Consider the following 25,189-nt stretch of genomic DNA (forward strand, 5'->3'; position numbering starts at 1 on the left):
CAGCAGTGTATCAGAAGAGAGTTCATGTTAAATACTTGGTTAAATCTATCCACTTCTCCACTGAATAAAGTGTACACCATTTTAAGACATGAGGTTTGGATTATTTTTGAAGATGCCTTTTGGCCTGGGGTATGCCCACTATTACCTTTGCTTAAAAACTTGAGTTTGGGAAGTTTCTACCTTAAAGAAGTAAGATTCTCTAAAAGAATGGTTCACTTCCTCATGGATACTTTAAGGGGGCATTAGCATGAAGTGAAGAAATTCTTTGAAGTTTCCAGAAAGATGGGTCCCAGGAAGTTTAGCATTTATGCAGAAGTAAATGACTTTATGTCCTTCTATTTGAATGTAATTTCAAATCATAATCATCAGCTGAACACACGTTGACTTTGCTTCACAGATTTGCCAGCATTCCTTTATTTTCCTGCGTGTCTGGCTCTCTGTCTGTTACTTTAATACAGGTTCCCATAGGCAAAGCTCCCAGCCCCTCCTCATAAAATTTTCAGCCAGAAAATTACCCCAAAATAAGCTTTATTGCAAGAAAAGTGTCATATTTGATACATAGACCTACAAAAACAAACAAAACCAAAAACCATAAGCTTTTCCTCACAAACTCTTGATTACAAATTTACACTGTTCCTTTTATTTTTTAGTTTTTTTTTAAAAAAAAAAACCAATAAAACCTCAAAACACTGGGTATGACTGGTTACTCATCTTTGGTCAGCACAGGTTTGAGAGGAACAACCGGGAGTCTGCGTGTGCTTTGGCCATTTCACATATGAGGTTTGGTCACTGGTCCAGGGGAACAGGTTCTTGGGTTGAGAAGAATAATGGATACGTACTCTTAATAGCACATCCTGGTACAATATCTTTTTAAATGACTAAAGCAAACTAAACATCAATTCATTGTACAAACATCTTTCATACACAATAGGCTATAAAACGAGGCATATGGTGTATAACTACAGTATTAATGAAAATTCTAAAAAAAAAAAATGGGTTTAAAACAACAACAACATATATTCCTTGGCTGCATTGCATGATTTGTTTGCACATATGGCAATCCTGAAATAACTTGAACATAATAAATGCACCATTGTCTAAGACAGCACGAAACACTATAGAACGCCAGGTGTTCCCTTTCAAAGGAACGGCGGTTCTTCAGCTGCCTACAGTACCATGAGTACGCAGCGCACCCTGGGTAAGAATGAGGTGTTGTGGGTAGCACATGTGGTTCCTTGAGGTTATGAGAAGGAAATACAGTACGGTTTGGCCTGCAATGCTAATGGTCTCACAAGCAGTCAAGGTATTTTGCTACAGTGGTTGTGCTTCATCTTCCGTTGCCTGGTGTGTCTGGATGTGAAATGTTGTCACAAATGAGCTGCTTTGGCTTTGATCTACGTTATAAAGGATCTAATGACATTCATGTCTTTTAAATTATTGATTACACTGCCCATTCAGCTCTGTGTGGCTTTCTTTAAAATCATCAGGTGTGTATCAGCTGGATGACTGGCAGAAAACCAAAGGAAACATCTCTTGTATCTATTGGATTTTTAAAAAGCACCTCTAAAAGAAATAGCTCAAATTTATAAATCTAAAGAAAAACAAGTGAGTTTCCCTTTTTGTTTACATAGTTTGTTCATTTCTCCATATATTACTGCATTAAAAATAAATAAACATCTATATTTTTTTAATTAGCAACTATAGCAAAATACCCAAAGTGTTACAGACTGCTAACAGGAAAAAAAAAAAAAAAGCTCACATTATTTTTGTGCATTTAGTGCCATATGCTGATATCTTGAACATTTAGGTTTCTTTTAATATATTTTAAAATGAAGTTATATAAAAAATACAGTAACCACGGTTGCCTTTGTGCTCAAATCTTTGGCCATACCAGAGTCTAAATTATCCCTCCCTGTGAGGGTCAACATTCAAAGTCTAAGACAGGGAGGAAAGAAACAGAGTTATTATTGTTTTTCCTCTTTAAAATCAGTCCTTGACTTTTCAAATGCTTCTGCAGACTGGCTGTGCTAGGATTTGAGCCTGGGCCCAAGTCTGTGAAGGGTTAATAGAGCTGAATCTGCAGCCTCATTCTGAGAGCCTCCCCAAGCTCCCCTAGGAGGTAGTCATCCTCATTGCTCTCTTCCAGTTTCTTAAGCTCCTTCTTCTTATAGAGAGGGACGCTAGTGATTTCCAGTGTGTATGTGCCGGGCATGAGCTGCTTCTTGGCTGGGTGCAAGTAGCTGAGCCCATGTCTTTGGTGGATGCGGAAGATGCCATCATCATTCCCTTGAGAGATGACGTAACGGATGTGGTTGTTGAGGGGCTGGATGGCAGGCCTTAGTTCCAGGATATGTTCCTTAGAGCCGAGGCGGGAGAGGTTGAACTTCATGTTGACGGGGCTGTCCATGTCGACACTCTCTAGGCTGATCTGTTCAACCTGGAGAAGAGCAGGAAATGATTTGGAACAAGCTTCTACAGCACAAGCAGAGGACTAGAAAGAGATCAGCTGCAGGGGTTTTGGTCACAAGGCCAGGCTGTGGCTTCCCACTCCCGCTTTCTGCACTCTCCTTACCAGCAGTGGCTGTGAAAGAGGCTATTGTACATTTTTGTCAGTTGGAAGAAAAGGCCAATTCCATCGAGAATGCCCTGTAAATCTTTATGACTTCTCACTCAGCCTTAACGAGGTAATTAAAGTTATAGGACTGGGCCTACAGAATGTTCACATTTCGAGATTTTTTGATGAGTTTATGAAATATTGTGCTAATTAATAATTTTTATAAAAGAAAATTTAGGTAATGATTTTTCTTTTTTTTTCTGAAGTCAAAATGAGAAGTACTGCTGTTGGGCATCAGCAGGGACTGCGCCCAGGGGAATCTTCTGGCTGAAGGCTGGGCTTTGATTTGTAAGGTAAGTGAATGATGAGTGAGTTTACTGGGAGCTATCAGAGGTACACAGAGTGAGTGATCTGCAGAGTTCTCAGGGCTCCAGTTCGAACCAGCATCTTTGGTAAAAGCCAGTGGGGCAGGGTCCAGATAAACCAAGTCTGACTTTTGCTCAGAGGGTTGGGAGGGGTACAAATGATATTTAAGTAAGATAGGATAAAAACCACAGTGCTTTGATTGGGTACCTGCTAAGTAAGAACTTGGCAATGGTGACCCAGAAGTGCCCATCAGTGTTCAGGCAGGATTATATCCTAGTACCCCAATGGGAAAGTTTATAAGCAGAACTTCCGGATTTGTAGTTTGGGAACTTGATGAATATCTCAACTGTCATACTTAAACATCAGTTGGGTATCTTAGTCTACTTACGGTAAATGTAACACTGGCTTATTTCTTATTATAAAATAGCATCATAAACCTTTTGGCTAGAGAAGTCAGGTCATATAGACAAAGTTTCTGAAGCCCATAAAACTGAAGCAAGTTGTCCAATTCACACAGCCAGCTAGTTGTTGATTAGGTTTTTTGGTGGGGTAATTTCTCAGTCATATTAACTGCAAAGAGTGGTGAGTGATGACCTCATGCTGTCTCAGATCTTTGGGAAAATCACCAAGATCTCTAGATATGAGATATTCATCATTGACAGGAACTGAACACGTGAGTTAAATATTGTCAGGCATTGTTCCAGGCAGTTCACGTGTTTCAATTCAATTAACCCTTCCATCAGCCTTCAGAGGTAAGTATTAGTCCCATTTTACAGGTGAAAAAACTGAGGCTGAGAGAAGTTAAATAAACACACCCTATGTAACAGAGGAAATAGACAGGGAGGGCCAGGGAAGTATGTTCAAAACCAGGTAGTTTGCAGCCCACCCCTTTAAACACTGCCGAAATGCCATTAGGGAAAGGAAATATCAGAGGCAGGCAATTTCCAACTTCAGTTCCTTAAAGAATACACGTGATTTGGAAGACAAAAGTTTTTAATGCAGGAACAGCTGTCTTATAAATAAATCAAAGAATATGAGACCTACTTGGTTTCCCTAGTGAAAATTAAAATCAGTCTTGTATGCTATGCATTTATAAAACAGAACTGAACAAATGAAAAATAATTTCATTTTTTGAATCATGCAAAAATAGCTCTTTCCTAGATGGACGTACCCTCCCGCATAAATCAAAAACTACAACAAAAGAAAATGCTCTGAAACTGTGAATCTTAAAGTCTTTTCTCCCAAGCTTTGTGTTTTGATCTAATAATTCAATCATTTTAATGTACTTGTCTTTTCCATACTGGGTCCATTAATTTATCCATTAAATTCAAGGTATGATTAACTTGAATGAGGCTGAAAATGACATGAACTGCACTGTTTACATGACTCCATATGGATAAAATTTTGTGGCAACACAAAGTGGGATGTACTCACAGCAGTGGGATCAGGTTCATGAATACTCCTCTTCTGCCTGCTGTCTTTCTTAGAATAGCCATTGATTTTGCACTCGTAGCATGCTTCGGGGGACAGAGCATTTTCCTCATCGACCTCTGTATCCAGTGACAGGTACTGCCCCTTGTTAAATCCCATTCCTGAGACACAGTGGCTATTTGCAAAAAGCAAAGTATTGTTAGATTTTATCACTGACTTTGACCATAGTTTTCCAGTGGTAGAGCAGATTCCTCAGAACACGAAACCAAAAGAGCAAACTCTAAACTCATAAACATAAAACCCTAATACTCTTTGCAACTCTTTTTCTTTTAGAGACAAGGTCTTGCTCTGTTCTCCAAGTTGGAGTAGAGTGGCACGATCTTGCTCACTGCAGCCTCGAACTTCTGGACTCAAGAGCTCCTCCTGCCTCAGCCTCCAAATTAGCAGGGACGATAGGCACACAGCACCACATCCAACTAATTTTTTTAAATTTTAATGTTTTGTTGAGATAGGGTCTTGCTATGTTGCCCTGGCTGGTCTCCAACTTCTGCCTTTAAGCGATCCTCCTACCTCAGACTCCCAAAATACTGGGATTACAGGGATTAGCCACCATCCCCTATAATTCTTTAACACACAATAGATGAAATTTTCCCTTATTTTGACACAGAAATTCTTCTGAGGGTGAACCCCGTGCTTCCCCAATTTTCAATCCTAATTAGACTGAAGTACTGAGCATAATTAACTCCAGAAGGTAAAAGCAAGGTATGAATTTCCAAAGTGAACACTAAGAGAGGTTCCATTGTTTCAGGGGCCTGAAGCCTGTATTTGCTGCTTATAACAAAGCTCCCTGCTTTAAAAACTGAGATTTCTGAACTTGTATTTTGGTTAGTGAGTCAATGAATTGGCTCTAAATGACCTTTGTCTAGACCAAGCCTTTTGTTTTAAGTATTGTCATACACTATTGCTGGACAGACTTGGTCCATTCCTTTCAGTCCCTGCCTTGCACAATGCTCCTTTCAAAGAAGGCAACCTGGACTGACCTCTAAATGCCCATCTTCTTTGTTACTGAGCACCACGGCCTTCCTGGAAGGATGCAAATGGCCAGCACCTAGGCCACAGCCCATGGAACTTGAGACAGTGTGCCTAGCTGGAGGGAAGCCTGTCTTGTGGGCCGGGCCTGTGCTGAGTGGCACCACATCAAACTAGGCACCATCCTCTCTCTGGGCAACAGAAAATCCACACGAGCAAAGGGACAAACTCCTTCCTCAGTGATCACTGTGCTAGCACCTTCCAGAAACTGTAGAAGAACCTGTGGCAAGGCCATTTCCACTTCTACCTCACAGCCCAGGTATCCATGGCAACATGTGAGCCGGATTTTTAAACGTCTGCTTGTCTCTGGGCTTGGGTCAGATTGAATCAATTCAGGCCCTTAATAACAGAAGCAAAGAGTGATATTTACATACAAATTCAAGTTTTATGCTCATCGCAAAGGAAGTAATCCTATACCCTGAGCACAGCCCGTGTGTGCTTTCTTGGTGTTTATCTGCATACCCTAAGAGCTCTAATCAATGCTTCTGCGGCTTGGCTTTTAGACACTGTACTCTTCCCTGCAGCGGTGGGTGGCCTGAACTCACTCAGGAACCATGTATTCCTTGGGTGGTGAGGCTGAAGGCCGCCTTACCCTTGTCCCACTCGGTAGTACCCAGGGGGGCAGCCACAGAGGTAGCCCCCCTCCGTGTTGGAGCAGCCGTAATTGCAGGGGTTCTTGGAGGATGAGCACTCATTCACGTCGTGGCAGGCACTGGAGAACTGGTCGAAGGAGAAACCTGAGGGGCAGGCGCACTTGTAACTCCCCAGGGTATTGTAGCAGGAAGCAGAGCCACAGGCATTGGGATTGGAGCATTCATTCTCATCTAGTGAAACGAAGAAAGAAACTCTTACACGGGGAAGCGGGCAAGAGCAAAATGTGAACAAGTCTGGAGTCTCAAGTGCCTGTGATTTTATGGCAGAAATAACTCTAACACAGTATTTTATTTTATTCTGACAACTGATTTGCAAAGCATATTAATGAAAATAATTCCCCTAAATTGTGGCTTTAAAAAACCCTTGCTTTGTTCTTTTCTGTTTGTACTGTTTCTAAATATGTCTGCAGCCCTTGGGGACAGATATTTGCAGTTTGCCTAGTGAATAACTCTTCTATTCTCTTAACAGAAGGTTACTTCAAAAGCCTATATCTCAGGCAGATCCTTAGAGATAGAGAGAAAATGAGTTGCCAGGGCCTGTCGGTGGGGGAGAAATGGGAAATGACCGCTCTTGGACACCGTGTTTCTTTTGGAGGTGATGAGAATGTTCTGAAACTGGTAGTATCGATGACTGCGTACCTTTGTGAGAATCTACAAACCCATTTACCTGTACACTCTAAAAGGGAGAAGTTTATGATATATCAGTTTTTTAAAATACCTGTAAGTATTTGTACCCATTCCCCCAGCAATTCCCCAAACCTTCGTTATATAGGAGGAGAAAGCATAAAAAAAAAATGCATAAACCCTAAATGAAAACAATGGAAATCAGCACTATTTAATTAAATAAATTGAACTAACAACTAGTTCAGTTGAAAATGCTTGAGAACCCACTGGGTGCAGACCGCGCCTTCTGAGGCAGGTTTGCATCCAGCTATCAGCCAGCACATAGCTTTTACTCATTTAATGACTAACACTATACTCTAAATACCTGGTAGCTGGATAATTATAGGTTATACTTTCAGTTGCTATTATCATTTTTACAATATCAAAGGCTGATTATGCTTTCAACTTCGGAGATTATGATTTTGCCTTAACTGTCTGGTTGATACACAGCACGCGGCTGGACTTCTTTGGGCTTTTTTTATAATCCAAATTTCACTCTGGGAACAAATCACATCTGTTCCATGGAATTCTTTCAATTCCTGTGACTCCATGTGGAGCAAAGAGTGTCTGTTTACCTAATAAGTGACAAGCATATATTTCAGCCCACGTAGGGAAACAGGCCCATGTGCAAGTAGGCGTGCGCGGAGGACACAGGACCTAGTGGGGAAGCGAGGGATCTGCAGCAGCTCAGTGAGATCTGGAGGATGCACACGGGCTCTCAGTGAAGAGGCCTCCCAGACAGGAAATTAAACTTCGTTAAGTACGGGACAGACGTTACTCAAAGGGTAGATATTATTAGGTACATTTTTGTATCATGATTCTGATAGTCTCAGAATTAAAGGAGACCACTAAATGTAGGCTTCTTCATCACGCAATATAAAAGATGCCGATTATCTAATATGTGAAAATTCTTAGCCTTTATGGCAGGGGAAGAATGCAGATACAATAAATAAATTCTCAGTAACTTGGCTACATATGATGTAACTATAACTGCTATTTTATTTCTATATACAAGAGACTTGGAATTCTGCCACAAAGGCTCGTCTGCTTTTATAATTAGATCTGACATTCCTAATGCAGTGTTTCTCTCCTAACAGGGAATCTAAATTAGATTACAATTTAATAAAATGATCCTGCCATGAATATACCATTAGACATTATGTTAGGAAGAAAAATTACCAGGCAAAAATAATTAACTGAATAAATTACATTTAAACATATCACTTACAAGAATATTTAAAAATATGTAACATTTTTGCAAGCACCATGATATCTCATATTTATATTCTATAAATGTGTATCATGATTAAAATTTATAGACTTAAATAAATATATTCCTGTCTGACATATACTTTGAACTGATTCAAGCCTCATTAAACTATGTATGAATTATTGCGAACTGGCTATAGAAGCAACTGGAAGTTACTAATACTAAAACACAAAGTCTTCATATTTGAAGACATAATTTTTCTTCATATGCAAATGTCAATATTTACATATTTCCAATTCTGAATAATTGTATTGGAATAACTCTAATGCTTATAAATAGTTGAGAATGTTCCCTACATCTGTACACTCTATCTACCAGAATGTTGTAAATTCTCTGTGACAACTGGCAGGAAACTCCCTGAAGTGTTAGTTTGAATTGAAAGCTTTTTTCAGCATTAACACTTTCAAAGAACTTTCATTCTTCTCCAACTGGTGGTAGGTTTAGTAACATAATAGGTTTACAATTTTGCCGGTTTAAACTATCTGATGCATTGACTAACAGTGTTGACCACTGACAAGGAGCCCTGAGGAAATCTGTCTGAAATGCTTCCTTCTGTATTCCCCCATCAATCACGTGAATGGCTGAAGATATTCACACAAGTAGTGACAGATAAAAAATGTTTGTGGCTTTTTAATTTGCGTTTTATACTAATTCTTTTTCTTTTGCTAACTTGTTGCTTTTATTAGTTTCCTGAAGGGGTATTTCACCCTATTTCTGCCATATATTTGAGTTAAAAATCCAATGGCGTTACAGGAATTCAAGGGAAGAAAGTCAGCAATTTTATCAGAGACAAGCTGGACTCCTCAACGCTGCCCAGAAGAATCTAGAATCTGTTGAAATAAATCCCTGATGTGTCGTACACAGGCACCTGCTGCTTAGAGGTACCCATTTTAGTAGAACAAGCTTACAAATTAATACCTGCAATTAGGGATATCTGCTCATGTATTTTTAGTTTTAGACTCATCTTTGAAACCATTTATTCCTCTGCTCATGGAGTTTCTCCTGATTAGAAGGCAAACAGGCTTCTGGCTGGACTCCAGTGCGAGCTGCTGTGGGGGTGACTACCTTGTCAAAGTGCCCACCCCAGGATTTCTTAAAGGGGAATTGGGATATACCACACCATCTTGATTTTAAGTCAGACTATTGTAAACAGAGCTTCCACATTTAGTAGAAACCTGTGCAGCTAGTTTTGTGCTACATGTTTAGAAACAAAAACGTCAGGAAATTGAAAAACTGTGAAATTGAATTGGCACTCCATGCATGTTCCCATGTCTAGTGATGTTCTCCTTAAAAAAAGTTCTGTTTCAGCTGTCGCAATATGAAATACTAGAGAATCATTCTTTTGGATTAAGGTCTATGGAATTAACCAAGAAGTCCATGGTATTTACTAAAGTCGTGGGCTTCATATTTTATAAACATTACAATATAATAAAATTGTTTTATATAATTATTTTATTTATTTATTTAAATTTTACTTTAAGTTCCGGGATACATGTGCAAAATGTGCAGGTTGGTTACATAGCTGTAAGTGTGCCATGGTGCTGTGCTGCACCTACTGACCCATCCTCTAGGTTCCCTCCCCTTGCCCCCACCCCCTAAAAGGCCCCGCCATGTGTTTATTCCCTTCCGTTCCCTGTGTCTATGTGTTCTCACTGTTTAACTCCCACTTACGAGTGAGAACATGTGGTGTTTGTTTTTCTGTTCCTGTGTTAGGTGATAGATTGCTGAGAATGATGGATTCCAGATTCATCCATGTCCCTGCAAAGGACATACTCTCATTCCTTTTTATGGCTGCATAGTATTCCATGGTGTATATATACCACATTTTCTTTATCCAGTCTATCATGGATGGGCATTTGAGTTGGTTCCAAGACTTTGCTATTGTAAATAGTGCTGCAATAGACATACATGTGCATGTGTCTTCATAGTAGAATGATTTATATTCCTGTAGGTATATACCCAGTAATGGGATGGCTGGGTCAAATGGTATTTCTGGTTCTAGATCCTTGAGGAATCACCACACTGTCTTCAACAATGGTTGACTAATTTCCATTCCCACCAACAGTATAAAAGTTTTCCTGTTTCTCCACAGCCTCACCATCATCTGTTGTTTCTTGACTTTTTAATAGTTGCCATTCTGACTGGCATGAGATGGTATCTCATTGTGGTTTTGATTTGCATTTCTCTAATCATCAGTGATGTTGAGCTTTTTTTCACATGTTTGTTGGCTGCATAAATGTCCTTTTTTGCGAAGTGTCTGTTCATATCCTTTGCCTACTTTTTGATGGGGTTGTTTGTACTTTTCTCACAAATGTGTTTAAGTTCCTTGCAGATTCTGGATATTAGACCTGTGTCAGATGGGTAGATTGTAAACATTTTCTTCCATTCTATAGGTTGCCTGTTCACTCTGATGATAGTTCTTTTGCTGTGTAGAAGCTCTTTAGTTCTTTGAAACCAATGAGAACAAACAGACAATGTACCAGAATCTCTGGGTCACAGCTAAAGTAGTGTTTAGGGGAAATTTATAGCACTAAATGCCCACATCAGAAGGCTAGAAAGATCTCAAGTCGACACCCTAACATCATAATTAGAAGAGCTAGAGAAGCAAGAGTAAGCTAATCCAAAAGCTAACAGAAGACAAGAAATAACTAAGAGCAGAACTGAAAGATACAGAGACATGGAAAACCCTCCAAAAAATCAATGAATCCAGGAGCTGGCTTTTTGAAAAAACTAACAAAATAGACCACTAGCCAGACTAATAAAGAACAGAGAAGAATCAAATAGACACAATAAAAAAAATGACAAAGGGGATATCACCACTGATCCCACTGAAATACAGACTACCATCAGAGAATACTATAAACATCTCTATGCAAATAAACTAGGAAATCTAGAAGAAATGGATAATTTCCCGGACACATACGCCCTCTCAAGACTAAACCAGGAAGAAGTCGAATCCCCAAATAGACAAATAACAAGTCCTAACTTTGAGGCAGTAATGAACAGCCTAACAACCGAAAAAAGCTCAGGACCAGATAGATTCAAAGTATACAATAACGCTAAAGTAACCAAAACAGCATGGTACTGGTACCAAAGCAGACATAGAGACCAATGGCACAGAACAGAGACCTCAGAAGTAAAACCACACATCTACAACCATCTGATCTTTGACAAACCTGACAAAAACAAACAATGGGGAAAGGATCTCCTATTCAGTAAATGGTGCTGGGAAAGCTGGCTAGCCATATGCAGAAAACTAAAACTGGACCCCTTCCTTACACCTTATACAAAAATTAACTCAATATGGATTAAAGACTTAAAGTAAAACCCCAAACCATAAAAACTCTAGAAGAGGCCGGGCATGAGGCCGGGCTCATGCTTGTAATCCCAGCACTTTGGGAGGCTCAGGTGGGTGGATCACCTGAGGTCAGGAGTTCAAGACCAGCCTGGCCAACGTGGTGAAACCCCATCTCTACTAAAAATACAAAAAATTAGCCAGGAATTGTGGCAGACTCCTGTAATCCCAGCTACTCAGGAGGCTGAGGCAGGAAAATCACTTGAACCCTGGGAGGCGGAGGCTGTAGTGAGCTGAGATCATGCCACTGCATTTCAGCCTGGGCAACAGGGCGAGATTCTGTCTTAAAAAAAAAAAAAACAAAAATTCCCAGAAGAAAACCTTGGCAATACCATTCAGGACATAGGCATGGGCAAAGACCTCATGATGAAAACATCAAAAACAATTGCAACAAAGCCAAAATTGACAACTGGGATCTAATTCAACTAAAGAGCTTCTGCACAGCAAAATAAACTATCATCAGAGTGAATAGGCAACCTACAGAAAGTTTTACATTATTTTAATAGCTATGTAAAAAATACTGTTCCTGATATTCTAAAGACTTTGCCTTTGTTTATGAATCAATAAATCTAGGGATAAGGAGTTCTGCAACATTCTTTTTTCTATGAAGAGGAAAAAAAGTGAATTAAATTTATACAGTTATTTTGATTGACTGCCTAATTGGTAATTTTAATAATTTTTTGAAACTGTCTTGTCTTTAATTTTTGATCACTTATTGGTTTCTGCATTTCCTCCTATGAGTGTATATTCGTGGTGTGGTAAAGCGTCTGTCTTTGACCTGGCATGGTTTTCTCTCCATTGAAATTTATCTTGATTTTTTTGTTCTTAATTCACTAAGCTGCCATTAGAAATTTCTTTTGAGAAGACCACAAATGATACAATAAGACTAATTTATCTAGTGGATCACAATAATTCAATATGTGAATAATCTGGGAAGTAATTTGAATTACTACACAGAAACAGAAAGCACCCTGGTATTTCTCTGCAGGACCCCAGTGCCCCTTTCTGCTCGGTTATGCCAGCATCTAGCGTCAAAATGTGTTGGTTGGAGGGTCTGTGAAGGGCATTCAAATGGAGCAAGGAAATTAGGCATATGCTAAGTAAGTCAGCTGGCTGTTCAAGTAGAGAATAATGTTCTCTTTGATCAATCACTCCTTAAAAGGAGAATTTCAGTGACTATTATCAATGCAAGGAACAGAGCTGAGAGCCCATGTATTTTATTTTACAAACACTTCTGTCTAGAGTTGCCAACAGCATTTGCTATAAGTAGGTACTTTTTTGACCTTAAAACACTTCCCATCCTTTATTAAATCTATGTGACAGGAGAGTACACGTGGACTGTCCTCATTAAGTTGACGTGAATTCCTTTAGATTTGTATGAGGGGAATGGATGGGAAATCTAAAGATATGAAATTACAGACAAAAAAGTGGCTGACCATGGCAAACAAAGATGGTGATTCTTAACATCATCTTCAGAAACTTAAAATTAGTAGAAATTTAAAATAAAGAAACCTCTAGTTAACATTTATGTACTTAAAAACAAACTTTTTATTGTAGATATTTTCAAACATACACACTAGCAGAATGAGTCCCCATGCATCAGTCTTAAGGCCTGGTTTTAAAGTCTAAAATTCAAAGGCTATACTGAAACCTCAGCCCTCACAATTTGTTCATCTTATTCAGAGATACTTTCAGGAAGAAAAGTGCACTCACCGACACACTGATTCCACTGGTAGTGCTGGATGTAGCCTTGGGGGCAGCCACACCTGTAGCCACCCAGGATGTTCTGGCAGCCGTGTTGGCACCTGTGGTTCCCATCACATTCATCAACATCTGCAAAAACAAGCCCGGCAAAACGTTCATGTCACTTTCTTCTACTATTTTTAAATGCACTCCAAACGAAACCTGGGGTAACTGTTATCATGGGAACAAACACACAAGACATGACACACACAGAGTCTGTCATTTTTCCAGGTCACATGATTATCAGTCAGTGGTGGTGCGAGGAACAGTTCTGAGATAAGAGACCACCTCATTCTTCTGCTCTCCACCAGCCCACGGCACGTCAGTGCTCTAAGTAACATCTCAATTTCAGCAAGTCAACCACAGCAGCTACAAATGTTGTGCTTTTTGAACTAATTAACTGCATATGATATGATTTATTTGGTAAATCGTATATATGTAAATATATTTGCATTGCATATTCCAGTAAGTTTGAAAGTGACTAAGATATAATCCTCATTTTGGGGAGAATAGAAGCATTACAGAGATACCTAAAAAGTATAATTATATTGCACGTAAAAATTTTTACTACCATTCAAGATTAATTAGATGCAAATCCCTCTTAAGTATTTGAATATGTTATTTTTAGACAAGATGTGGTGTATTATACATGTGGAATAATTTGTTTATTTATGCATGCTTTTTTGGAATGACAACCGAATCTTTGAAATCTATCCATAAAGAGTAAAATAAAAGTGGCATGTCTGAGGTGTGTAACAAATTTACATGGATAATTAATAAATGGTATCTTATGGGGATGGTCACAGGCTGAACTCGCATGTGGCAAACAGCTGTAGGTTCAGAATACTTTCAATGTGTCAATGATTTGAAAGATAAAATATTAAAATTGACATTTTAAACACTGAATTTTTCTCTGCTGAAAATGAGATACATATAAAAGTCCCACAAGACTTATAGAGAGCAAATTAAATACTTTAAATATATTTCTAGAGATCCAAATCACATATTTCTAAGAATAGTTAATGTTAAAAGGGTGATTAAAATCAAGAAAACTATAAATTGCAATACGATCTAAGAATGTAAGGGAAATAAATATAGTCTCATAATCCTGGCATGGGTGTTTTATAAGACACTAATCCTAATACATTTTTCTTGTCATACACTAGCGCTTGCAATATAGTGAAGTACTATATGAAATTTTCTTAACTGCAAGCATGTTCTTATTTTGTTCCCACTTAAATGTTCCCTTGGATTTTACAGGAAGAGGAGACCAAGGTCCACTGTAGGAAAGTGAAGGAGTGAAGCAGGAGCTTGAGCCATAAAAAATAGAAACAGCCATGATTTCACCCTAGCATGTTCAGTACATTTGTTCAATTCTCTATGATGACAGATTCTTTTGATATTTAATTCTTACACATTTAAGAATCATGAAACAAAGGTCAACTATTATTTTTTTTCTGGTATGCTTGTACACTACTGCAAACCATATTAGGCACAAAATTCTTTTTCAACTCAATTCTTTATCAGATCCATGATTAGTCAACAGTTACTTTAAAAGTCAATTTGTAATCACAGAATTTTTGTTTCACTGCATCTAAGTTTCCCTCTGTCCCCAAAGTGATACATAGAAATTTATGACCAGGAATCAGTTGCTGGGTCCTATTTTGTTCAATAATTTTTTTTTCTTTTTTTTGAGATTATCCCAATTCTCATTGAGTGTTTTGGAAGTTAAAAATATATATGGTTTACTGTTACTAGACTAAGAATTTTTGAGCAAATCAACTAACCTTCACAGTTCAGTCCGGTGGCATCAAGGGAGAACCCTCTTTGGCATTCGCAGCTGAAACTGCCTGGAGTGTTTTGACAGATTCCCTTCGCTCCACAAAGCGAAGGCTGAGACCCACATTCGTTGTTGTCTGGCAAAGCATCAAGTAGCAGAGCGTCAAACTTTCCAATTATGACATGTCTTAAATTTCATGTGAAGTAAAAAGCAATGTATGAAAACCTAAGTTTCATGATGTGAAAATGGCATTTTAGGAACATTTATACCAAAATTCACTATCATATTAAAGACAAAAGTGGTAAGAAACAGTGTATTTCAAGAGGTTTGAGATGAGAGCATATTTTGAGGTGATTGAGGGCACACTGACGGAAAGTTCCTTAACATGTGTCTTCTAAAATAAAAGCTCAGTGTGTTTGTTAACATGTTCTAAATTACAGGGAGCCTTCAATCATACTTTGTCTGAACACCATGGTTATATTGAGAATGTGATATAAAGGCACTGCTTGAAATATGGCTACTGTGCATTGTGCTTGGACTACAAAGGCCTTTTTTCCCCCTTTGGATATTGTTCTTGAAAATATCTATATTATGAGCAACTTCTTTAGACCACTCATTATGGGGTATTGGTTATGAATATAAGCACCAGGACATTCTTCTGTTTATAATTTTAAATACAATTTTCATGCATTTACTGGAAGTTTGTAAAATTTCCCATTTGTAATTTTGTCTTACCGATACAGGCAGTGTGATGCTGTGTGAAACCAGGTGGACATTTACAGGTAAACCCCCCCAGGGTGTTGACACAGAGGAACTGGCAGTTATGCTGTTTGGTTTGACATTCATCAAGGTCTGAAATTAGAGAGAAGCCAATGAAAACCACAGTAGATTATCTGGCTATGTTTCCTTTCTTGTGAAGTCACAGGAGGTGCACATGCTCCATTAGAAGCATTTTGTCTACATTTTTGCTGGAAGCTTCGTAGATTTCCACAGGCGTATGGAAAACAGTTTCCTTTTACATATGTAAGCAGAATAAATATTATGGGCTAGGATGATAGGGCAAATAAGGCAATATATAACATAAGAAACTGAATGGTAGAATAATAGCAGTTTCCATGAACTGTTCTCAAAGCTACTATCCAAAAGTTACAATTCTTGCATTGAATGCAGTATGGTACATGACTGATTACTTATTCCTGTTAAAGGAAGGATTAAATAAAAACGAAACAGAATCTAGACACTGATGAAGGTCCTAACACAAACACTAAGAGTTTCCACATTCAGATGAAAACATGGGCATTAATATCAGAGGAAGCAAAATACAGCATCTGTAATTCTAGTCATAAATGGTGTTGATATTTGGACTCTACTAATAAAAAAACTCAAAATTTGATTTTGGCTATACTAAAACTTAATTTGGAAACTATATTTAAAATAAATGTACCACATAAGATGTAGGCAAACTAATTCATTATTTTACAGCTTAAAAAACGCTTTAGTCATACTCATTTATAAACAATGTACAACACGGACCCATATCAGTTCACTAAACAGATCCAAGCAGTGCTTGCTATTATTTTATTTTTTTGATATGCCTTGGAAATAAAACCTCATTTTATTGAGAATAATCTATATTTTAAAAATTTCTGCAGTCCATTAATTTCATTCTGATGAGGCTTACTATAAAATCAAATATATGAGTATAGTATTGAAGCTATTTTAATGATCTAATTTAGCTGGATAAATACTTTTGATACTACTTAAGCAAAAAATTTAAATTTACCTATTTATTTTCACTTTTTCACAGTAAACCCATAATAAAGGTAGCTTAGAAAAATAAAAGCTTAGATAAGCAACCACAACAAAAATCTTGTTTCAGTGATTTGTTTCGATCTCTTCCCACACCAAAATTTTTGTTATATTTTATTTTTTAAAATTTGTGTAGTTTTCTATAAGAAGCAAACTGTTTTAACTTGGGTTTTAATCCTCTCTGCTTCCTCCAATGAGCCTATTGGTAGAGTTTTTCTTTGAGCAATAACATGGCCACTAGGAAGGTACCTTTTAATGAAGGTGATGCACATAACATAATCCCTGATAATCTAATACTTACACTTGAAAGAAAAGATACAGACAAAGGTCACGATTGTCAGAGACTCTTCACTCACCTTTGCACGTCTTTCCATCCTCTTGCAGGACATACCCCCTCGGACATGAACACTGATAACTCCCCTCAGTGTTCTTGCAGATGAAGTTGCATGGTTTCGGGGACTGGGAGCATTCATCAAGGTCTAAGTAAAAGTGATGCGAAGATTAAATTACTGGTTAAAAAAAAACAACTGGACTCTTTCTGCCTTCCATATTCTCACTTCATTCTTTTTGTTTTTCCTCTTCAACTTAAAGTGGAATATAGCCAGAATGAAATGATGCACGGAATGATTTTCTCTAAAGTAACATACGGGTTTACTTTGTAAATCAATCTATGGATCTTGGGTAAATATTATGATGTCTAGACAACTGTCTGGGTTCAAAATTACTAAATTCTTTAGATTAATACACTTTGGTTTACAACCTGAGAATCATAAACTTAGTAAGAGTTTCTCTATGTTTGACACATGGATGTGGCACAAGTTCTCTTAAACTCTCTTTACGGAGGCTCCCTTAAGCATCTTGTGGGATCACAGATGGTGCTGGAAACTTTCCACTTTCCCCTTCAGATTCAGTCCTCACCCTGGTCCACCCTGCTCTCAGGCCCAGGAGTTGGAGCTCTACGGACTCCATCCAGAGGCTCTCCCTTGTTCTCTTCTTCTGTCTGGCCCTTATTTCCTCAATTCCCTCCCTGCAAGATAGGCTCAGACTGGCTGAGTCCCTGGATCAGCTGTCACAGGTCCTCTCAAGGCACTCTTCTGAGCACAACTTTCTTTTTTCGGGTTCCAATAACCTCTGCCTTTTTTTTTTGGCCCAGGGGTAGTACAGCTCCAGCACACAGCACTATGTCTCCTGGCTTTTGTATACGCTGCTCACACGTGTACAGACAGTCCTTTTGTTAGACCCTCCTTGAATTGTCCTCCTTGAAACGTGCCATCTCTTTCCTACTCAGACTCTGAGTGATAGCAGACAATCTCCATTTCCTCCACATAACATATGATGTTGATGCCCACAGAATGCTGAATGCTCATGATTAATGGCCTATTCTCTATTACTCATGCTCTTCTGTTTCAAAGAAATCAGCTGGGTTTTCTTAACCTTTTAATACCAGGTGTATTTGTTATTGACATAGGTAATTTGATAGAATATCAAGTAAGCTAATGAAATATAAAGGAGACTATTTCTTTTCTTTAATAAAAATGAAGTTGAATACTTTGGTGTTGTGGGAAGTCAGGGACCCCAAACAGAGGGACTGGCTGAAGCCATGGCAGAAGAACATACATTGTGAAGATCTCATGGACATTTATTAGTTCCCCAAATTAATACTTTTATAATTTCTTATGTCCGTCTTTACTGCAGTCTCTGAACATAAATTGTGAAGATTTCATGGACACTTATCACTTCTGCAATCAATACTCTTATGATTTCCTATGCTTGTCTTTACTTTAATTTCCTCATCCTGTCATCTTCATAAGCTGAGGATGTATGTCGCCTCAAGACCCTGTGATGATTGCATTAACTGCACAAATTGTTTAAATAATATGAAATCTGGTCACCTTGAAAAAAGAACAGGATAACAGTGACGTTCAGGGAACAAGGGAGATAACCATTAGGTATGGCCGCCTGAGAGCTGGGCAGAACAGAGCCATATTGCTCTTCTTTCAAAAGCAAATAGCAGAAATATTGCTGAATTCTTTTTCTTGGCAAGGAACATCCCTGAGAAAGAGAATGTGTTCCTAGGGGGAGGTCACTAAAATGCCCACTCTGGGGACGTCTGTCTTTTACGATTACAGATAAGGGATGAAATAAGCCCCAGTCTCCTGTAGTGCTCCCAGGCCTATTAGGACAAGGAAATTCCCATCTAATAAATTTTGGTCAGACCGGTTGTCTGCTCTCAAACCTTGTCTCCTGATAAGATGTTATCAATGACAACGTGTGCCTGAAACTTCATCAGCAGTTTTAATTTTGCCCTGGTCCTGTGATCTCGCTCTGCCTCCCCTTGCCTTGTAATTATTTTATTACCTTGTGAAGCATGTGATCTCTATGACTCACACCCTATTTGTACACTCCCTCCCCTTTTGAAAATCTTTAATAAAAACATGCTGGTTTTGCGGCTTGGGGGACATCATGGAACCTATCAACATGTGCTGTCTGCCCTGGACACCCAGCTTTAAAAATTCCTCTCTTTGTACTCTTTCCCTTTATTTCTCAGACCAGCCGACACTTAGGGAAATAGAAAAGAACCCAAGTTTAATTATCCGGGGTGGGTTCCCCTGATACTTTGGAAAGACTCAATGGAATTCTTAAGTCCTTTCTGCCCCACAACAGTCATAAATTGGTGTGAGTGAGACAATAACAAATTGAATAAGAAAAATAAATTGTAAAACGGTAGAAGGATTCTGTACTGTGAATGCTCCGCGCTGGAAATTTTATTTAGGTAATGCTTACTTGGTATATTTTACGCAAAAAAATAGCAAAGAGAAACATGGAAAACATTCTCTTAACATACACATATTCATAAGAAAAAGCCCTTTTCCTTCATTCAAAGAGTGACAAACAAATGTGCACTTTCAATTTTAAATTAAAATATAAAATGTTGAAAGTACGTATTTGTAATTTTTGTTTCCCTGAATGAACAGACTTTTTTTTGGATGACGTAAACAATTCTACATCCTACATCATTGGACAAAGGCCAAGTGCTGTGTGATTAAGAAGCACATCATCGAGAGGATGGCATCATTTTAATAAAATGTATATTCCAAAGCTCCATAATAAAGACACTTACTGATAATGAGTGACTTGTAGGAAACAGTAGTTGATTAGCCCCCAAATCACCAGACATAGAGGTGCCCGTTCTTACCTATACAAGACGTTCCACTGATGTCTGTGGTGTAGCCAACCTTGCAGAAGCATCGGAATGAGCCCATGGTGTTGATGCACTGACCATTGGTGCAGAGGTTTGGCATTACCTTACATTCGTCAATATCTGTGGACCAAAACAACAAAAACAATCAGGAGTTAACATATATGCAAGGGTAAAACTGGTTAGAATTGAAGAGAAATTAAGAAATGGAGATAAGATAACTGCAAACATTTGCAATAGCACTGGAACACCTGTTCATCATTCAGGTGAACAGCAACATGGATGTGACAGAAAAATAATCTCAAGTGATGGGAAGAGATAAAGGAAGGTTCTGGTGAAAGCCCTGTTTAAGACTACCCGTTTTGCAATCTAAGCATGAATTATTCTGGGGGGAATCTAGAAAGCTACCCCTTCAAAGTCCAACTAGTTTGGAATTTGTGATAATTTCCCTTGGATTGGCCTCAAATTCACATTTGCAATAGACTCTGAAGAAATGCTTTGTGAAGAAAGGCTTTGGTTAGCAAAGTTGTCGTGCACAAGGTTAGGAATTCACACAAGAAATGGAGGAAAGTCGTATTTTTTTAGGACATTAATATATCGGTTGTACAAGAAATGGAAAGGACTAATCAGTTATGAGACTTGCTAGTCTGTAGAGACATTGCAGATAGAATAAGTCCCTGTGTGCATTCAAATAAGCAATATTTATTTAAATAAGGCAAGTATAGTTTGGGGGTTATAAGCATGGCCTTTGGGTCAGACAGATGTGTTCCATTCCTGGGTCCATACCTTAAAAAGTGTGTGATCTTGGGAAAATTACTTAATGTTACCTTAGCTTTGTGCTTCATTTTCCTCATCTGTTAAAATGGGAGTAATACATTCTACCCCTTAGGTCTGATAGGAAGATTAACTCTTAAAATCTTTAAAGCATTAGCAAAGATTATTCTTTCTATATACATATATATGCAAACACACATCAAATATAAATATTAAAGTATAAACATTTTAGCTATTCTTTTTACTGTATCAGTTTTTCACTTTTACTTCACATTTATCTGAATTCATAAAATTTAATGTGTTGATTATATGAATAAATTTCCTCAACTCCTTACCTCTTCCATCAGTTGTATATCCTGGGCCATGAGGACATATCTTTTTGTACTGGGCAGTTCCAGGAATTGGGCAAAGCTCACACTGGTGGCCCCAGCCTCGCCCACCATCACAGCAGCATTCTGACTTAGTGACGAGATTGCGACTGCTGGATGCCATCTGACATATTGTCTGCAATACCTCTGCAAAGCAGAGTCCCTGTCGATTGTCTGAAATGGCAAAGTAGAAAGAGTTAAGGATGCGGAACTGACATTTCATTATCCTGGCTTTCAAATTAAGCAGGGCAGTCAAGAATTTCCTCCTTAGGAATAATTAAGACAGCTTAATGATTACAAAGTTTTACTGGTAGTTAAGTTCATAACATATTCTTTCACTACAGACTACAGTTTATTAAATTTGACAAAAAGTGATACTATAATTTAGAAATAGATAAATTTTTCCCTCTAATTCATTGCCAACTAAATGATAGTGAACTACCATTTCTGTAGAATAGAAGGGAAAGGAAAATCAAATTAAATTATTTTCCTTTAAATAAGCAAATGAGTGCCAGGATTAGTTTCTGGAAAGCAAATTCTAGACTACATTTTATGAGCTTAGTACTTATTCAATCTGATATCTCATATTTTCTACATCTGAGAGACTGTTCAAACACTTGGACTGAGGAGATTTTTTAAAAATATAAATTTTTTTTCAGATATAAAAGTCAATTAAATCTTTAATATAGTTTTATAAACAATTCTAGCAAAACTGTTAATAACATGAACGGAAAATTACTTTATATGTAGGTTACTTTTCCTATTTCCTAAAAGACTGAAGTTAGTCAAGGTAGAGACTGGAGATAACAATAAACAAAAAAATGTTTTCTTGATCAAAAATTTCTTAGAATTTGAAGCATATGACATCGTTCAGAAAAAAATCTGATATAGTTGAAATACTCCTAAATCAAGTGATGAGTCAGTTTACTGCTCTTATTTCTTTGTTTACCTTGAATTTTACTATAGCACACTTTTTACAGCTGCCATAATTAACTACAATGATTTATAATGCATGCATTTTAGCATTAAAATACAATATAATGTCTGAGACTTGTATTTCCCATAAAAAAGTTTTGTAAAACATTTTTTTTCTGTACCATAATATAAAAATTAACCTTCCCTGCATTTTTGAAATATGGCATTTATTTTGCATTAATTGTGGCAGAACTTACCTCATATTGCAAATATTTTCTTTGGGAATTAAGTCATCCTCTGATGTAAGTTTTACTGAAGCCAAATTTTCCAAAGAGCTTAATTAATCTTAATCTTACAAAGACTATTTAAGATTGTTATTTACATTACACATAGATGTGCATATAACACACACACGTACAAATATATCATTTTAATAGCTGTGCACCTTTAGGAAGAAGCATGTGGATTATTGAGATTGGGGGATTTTGTTTAGCAGACAAGAATATATAAGTGGAGCTCTTCTGTGATGACATCACGAACAGATGTTTTATCTACCAAGTATAATACATTTGGATGTCAACTTACCAAGACACTCAGTGCCTGAAGAACTTGACTGGAATCCTTCATTACACTCGCACCTATAGCTTCCAATAATGTTAACACAACGTCCGTTTTCACAGATTCCTGGCTTGGTCCTGCATTCATTTTCATCTTTAGGAAAACAAACAATATGAATAATGAGAAAACCGTAAAATTATAATTTACAAGCTATCTTCTAATGGGTTATATCTTATTTAACACTTCTTTGCCAAAATACTAATATGATGAGATTAAAAATGGTAATGTGTGAATATTAATTTATTTTTAGCTTTACTTCATCCTTCTAGGTGGGTTCTTTCTTAAGATAACGTTTTCTTCTTCTTTCTTTTCTTTATCCTCTGCAGAGGAGGGATGGTGTTAATATATAGAATTGGAAATTGGCCTCCAAAAGGGATAGAATTGCCCTGAGACATGAGGCAAGGACGGGAACTCTGGGGAAAAGAATTCAGTTTCTGTGATATTGGAGAAAGGGTGGGGAGAGGGGTGGTGGATGTTGGGTAGGGATGATGAGTAGAGAAGAAGCCACACAGGCCAGGAATAAAGGATAAGCTCCTAAATTGGTTTTGAGTAAAATCACAGGAACAACTGTGGTCTGTGAGGGTAGTTAATGGGACAGGAAATTTAAGTAATACTGCTCTTTTGGTTGGTGATAAATAAACCGACTTCAACAAAATTGTTTTTATTAAAATTCTCTATATCCTTACTTTCTGTGCTTTTTTGATATTCTGTAAGTTTTGTTTGAGGTTTTTTCAAAGCTATGTTGTTAGGAACGTAAGAGAGCACATGACAATTACGTCTTTTTGATAATTTGCTCCTTTCATGTTTATACTTAAACACTTTTTAAATTTACTGCCACTTATATTTGCATGCACTTTGCCTTTATTAGCATTTGCCTTGAATATTTTTATTTTCAACCTATCTCAGATTCCAATTTTGGTGCTACAATTCTATGAAAGAGAACCTAGCTGAATTTTAAAACACACATTTGTCTTTTAACCCGCAATTTAAACCACTTACGTCTGTCAGGATTGCTGATGTGTTTACAGTTTTACCTGCCATTTTATGTTGTTGTATATTTATTGTGTGACTGTCCTCTTCCTATGCCCTCTTCCCTCTGAACTCATATTTGGAAGTTACAGTCTTCTTTCTATTCTTACAGTGGAAACCACTGAACAACTTCAGTACACATTCTTAATGAGTAATTTTCTACCAATGCCAAGAAGTATCTGTTTTGAAAGCTCTGGGCCACAGTAAGCACCTTTGCATAGATTTCCTTATCTCTGCTCTCTCCCTGAACCACCTGCCATGTTGATGCTGTCTGGAAGTTTTGGTTTGTTAGATTTTTAGTGTGCCGTCAGTGTCTGTTTAAATTAATGAGGCTTACTGGTTTCTTGGCTGACCATTGTTCCACTTACATTATTTCTTCCTCTTGAATTAATTTAAAAAATTAGCATATGTAGTTCAGTAATTATTTAAGAGGGGTATACATATTCTAAAACAGATTTCCAACCATGTCTTCTTTTGTTTTCATACTTGATTTGAGTATAGAATTTTAGTTCAAAATTATTTTCCCTTAGAATGCTTTCAAAATATTGCTCCTTTATTTATTTATTTATTTTTAACCCAGTGTTACTGTTCAGTTTTAGGAAACCTGGTTTTTCTCTCTGGAAGTTTTAAGGATTTTCATTTTCTTCTTAGTGTTTTGAAATTCACCATGATGTGCCTCCTGCGATTTATTTTCCTCTTTTAGAAAAAAACCACTTACTTCAGAAATGTAAAGGTACATACGAAAGTAATGAGTTATGAATTAAAAAGTTTTTTAGTTTATTATTTCTAGAATCTGAGGGTGCAAGGTCTGTTGCCTTGATCTAATCCTATCCTTAACGTAATTCACCCTGATTTTGAATTATATTTGATTTGTCTGAATTTTTTTTTTTTCAAAAAGGGCTCTTGAACTAAAAGCATTCTTGGAAGAACTCAGGATATACTGCCTGAGTTCTTCCAAGTTTGATTATGTATAATAAAGCTTCTGCTGTAGTACATAATTTGTGCTTCAAATTCTTAGATTAATTTTGCTTTATTGACATTGGCACTGAGAAGAGGTTGAAAAAAAAGGCCTGATTTTTTTTTTTTTTTCTGTTGAAATTTGTAACTTCAATAGGGTATATCTTGGAGTGATGTTGCTCTACCTAAATAATGTTGATTTCCGGCATTATACTTTCTACCCTTCGACAATTTGTGGGCTGCATCAGGATTGCCAATTACTGACCTTTCCATTGTCCATCACTCTTGTCCAATGTGCCCCTACTTCTACCTACTCTATGTCCAATCCAGTGCAGCATGACAGGCTAGAGGAAAACAGGCCTCATTTTAATGAGACTCAAGACTCAAGAATCAAATCTCAAATGGGTACGTGACCCTCCCTCAACAATCCTGCTATGCTTCTTAGTATCTTCACACTCCCATTTTCTAAAATGACACTACACACACTCAGACACATCAGACATCTCTCCCCTGTGAACCACACCTGGCTGTAGCCTCACTTTCAACCTTTTGTCCTCTTCCGACAGCTAAACTATCTTTGTTTTTTCTCTGAGGCCAGCTCTTATACTGGTACTCT

At 37.5% G+C, this 25,189-nt stretch overlaps 1 protein-coding gene across 1 annotated transcript in view; it reads right to left on the bottom strand.

The window, feature by feature from the left end:
- Positions 1 to 511: 511 nt before the first annotated feature.
- FBN2 (fibrillin 2) overlaps positions 512 to 25,189 on the bottom strand; it is a 276,012-nt gene continuing 251,334 nt past the window's right edge. The window contains exons 56-65 of the mRNA XM_011942098.1: positions 22,555 to 22,680; positions 21,022 to 21,228; positions 19,910 to 20,035; positions 17,070 to 17,192; positions 15,640 to 15,756; positions 14,912 to 15,040; positions 13,095 to 13,214; positions 6,033 to 6,264; positions 4,355 to 4,526; positions 512 to 2,437 (exon numbers count right to left, since the gene is read on the bottom strand). Coding sequence (XP_011797488.1) covers positions 2,063 to 2,437; positions 4,355 to 4,526; positions 6,033 to 6,264; positions 13,095 to 13,214; positions 14,912 to 15,040; positions 15,640 to 15,756; positions 17,070 to 17,192; positions 19,910 to 20,035; positions 21,022 to 21,228; positions 22,555 to 22,680 — 1,727 coding nt within the window. The 3' untranslated portion in view covers positions 512 to 2,062. The remainder of the gene's footprint in view (positions 2,438 to 4,354; positions 4,527 to 6,032; positions 6,265 to 13,094; positions 13,215 to 14,911; positions 15,041 to 15,639; positions 15,757 to 17,069; positions 17,193 to 19,909; positions 20,036 to 21,021; positions 21,229 to 22,554; positions 22,681 to 25,189) is intronic.

This window comes from Colobus angolensis, unplaced genomic scaffold, assembly GCF_000951035.1.
Source record: "Colobus angolensis palliatus isolate OR3802 unplaced genomic scaffold, Cang.pa_1.0 Scaffold206, whole genome shotgun sequence".
Taxonomy (NCBI): domain Eukaryota; kingdom Metazoa; phylum Chordata; class Mammalia; order Primates; family Cercopithecidae; genus Colobus; species Colobus angolensis.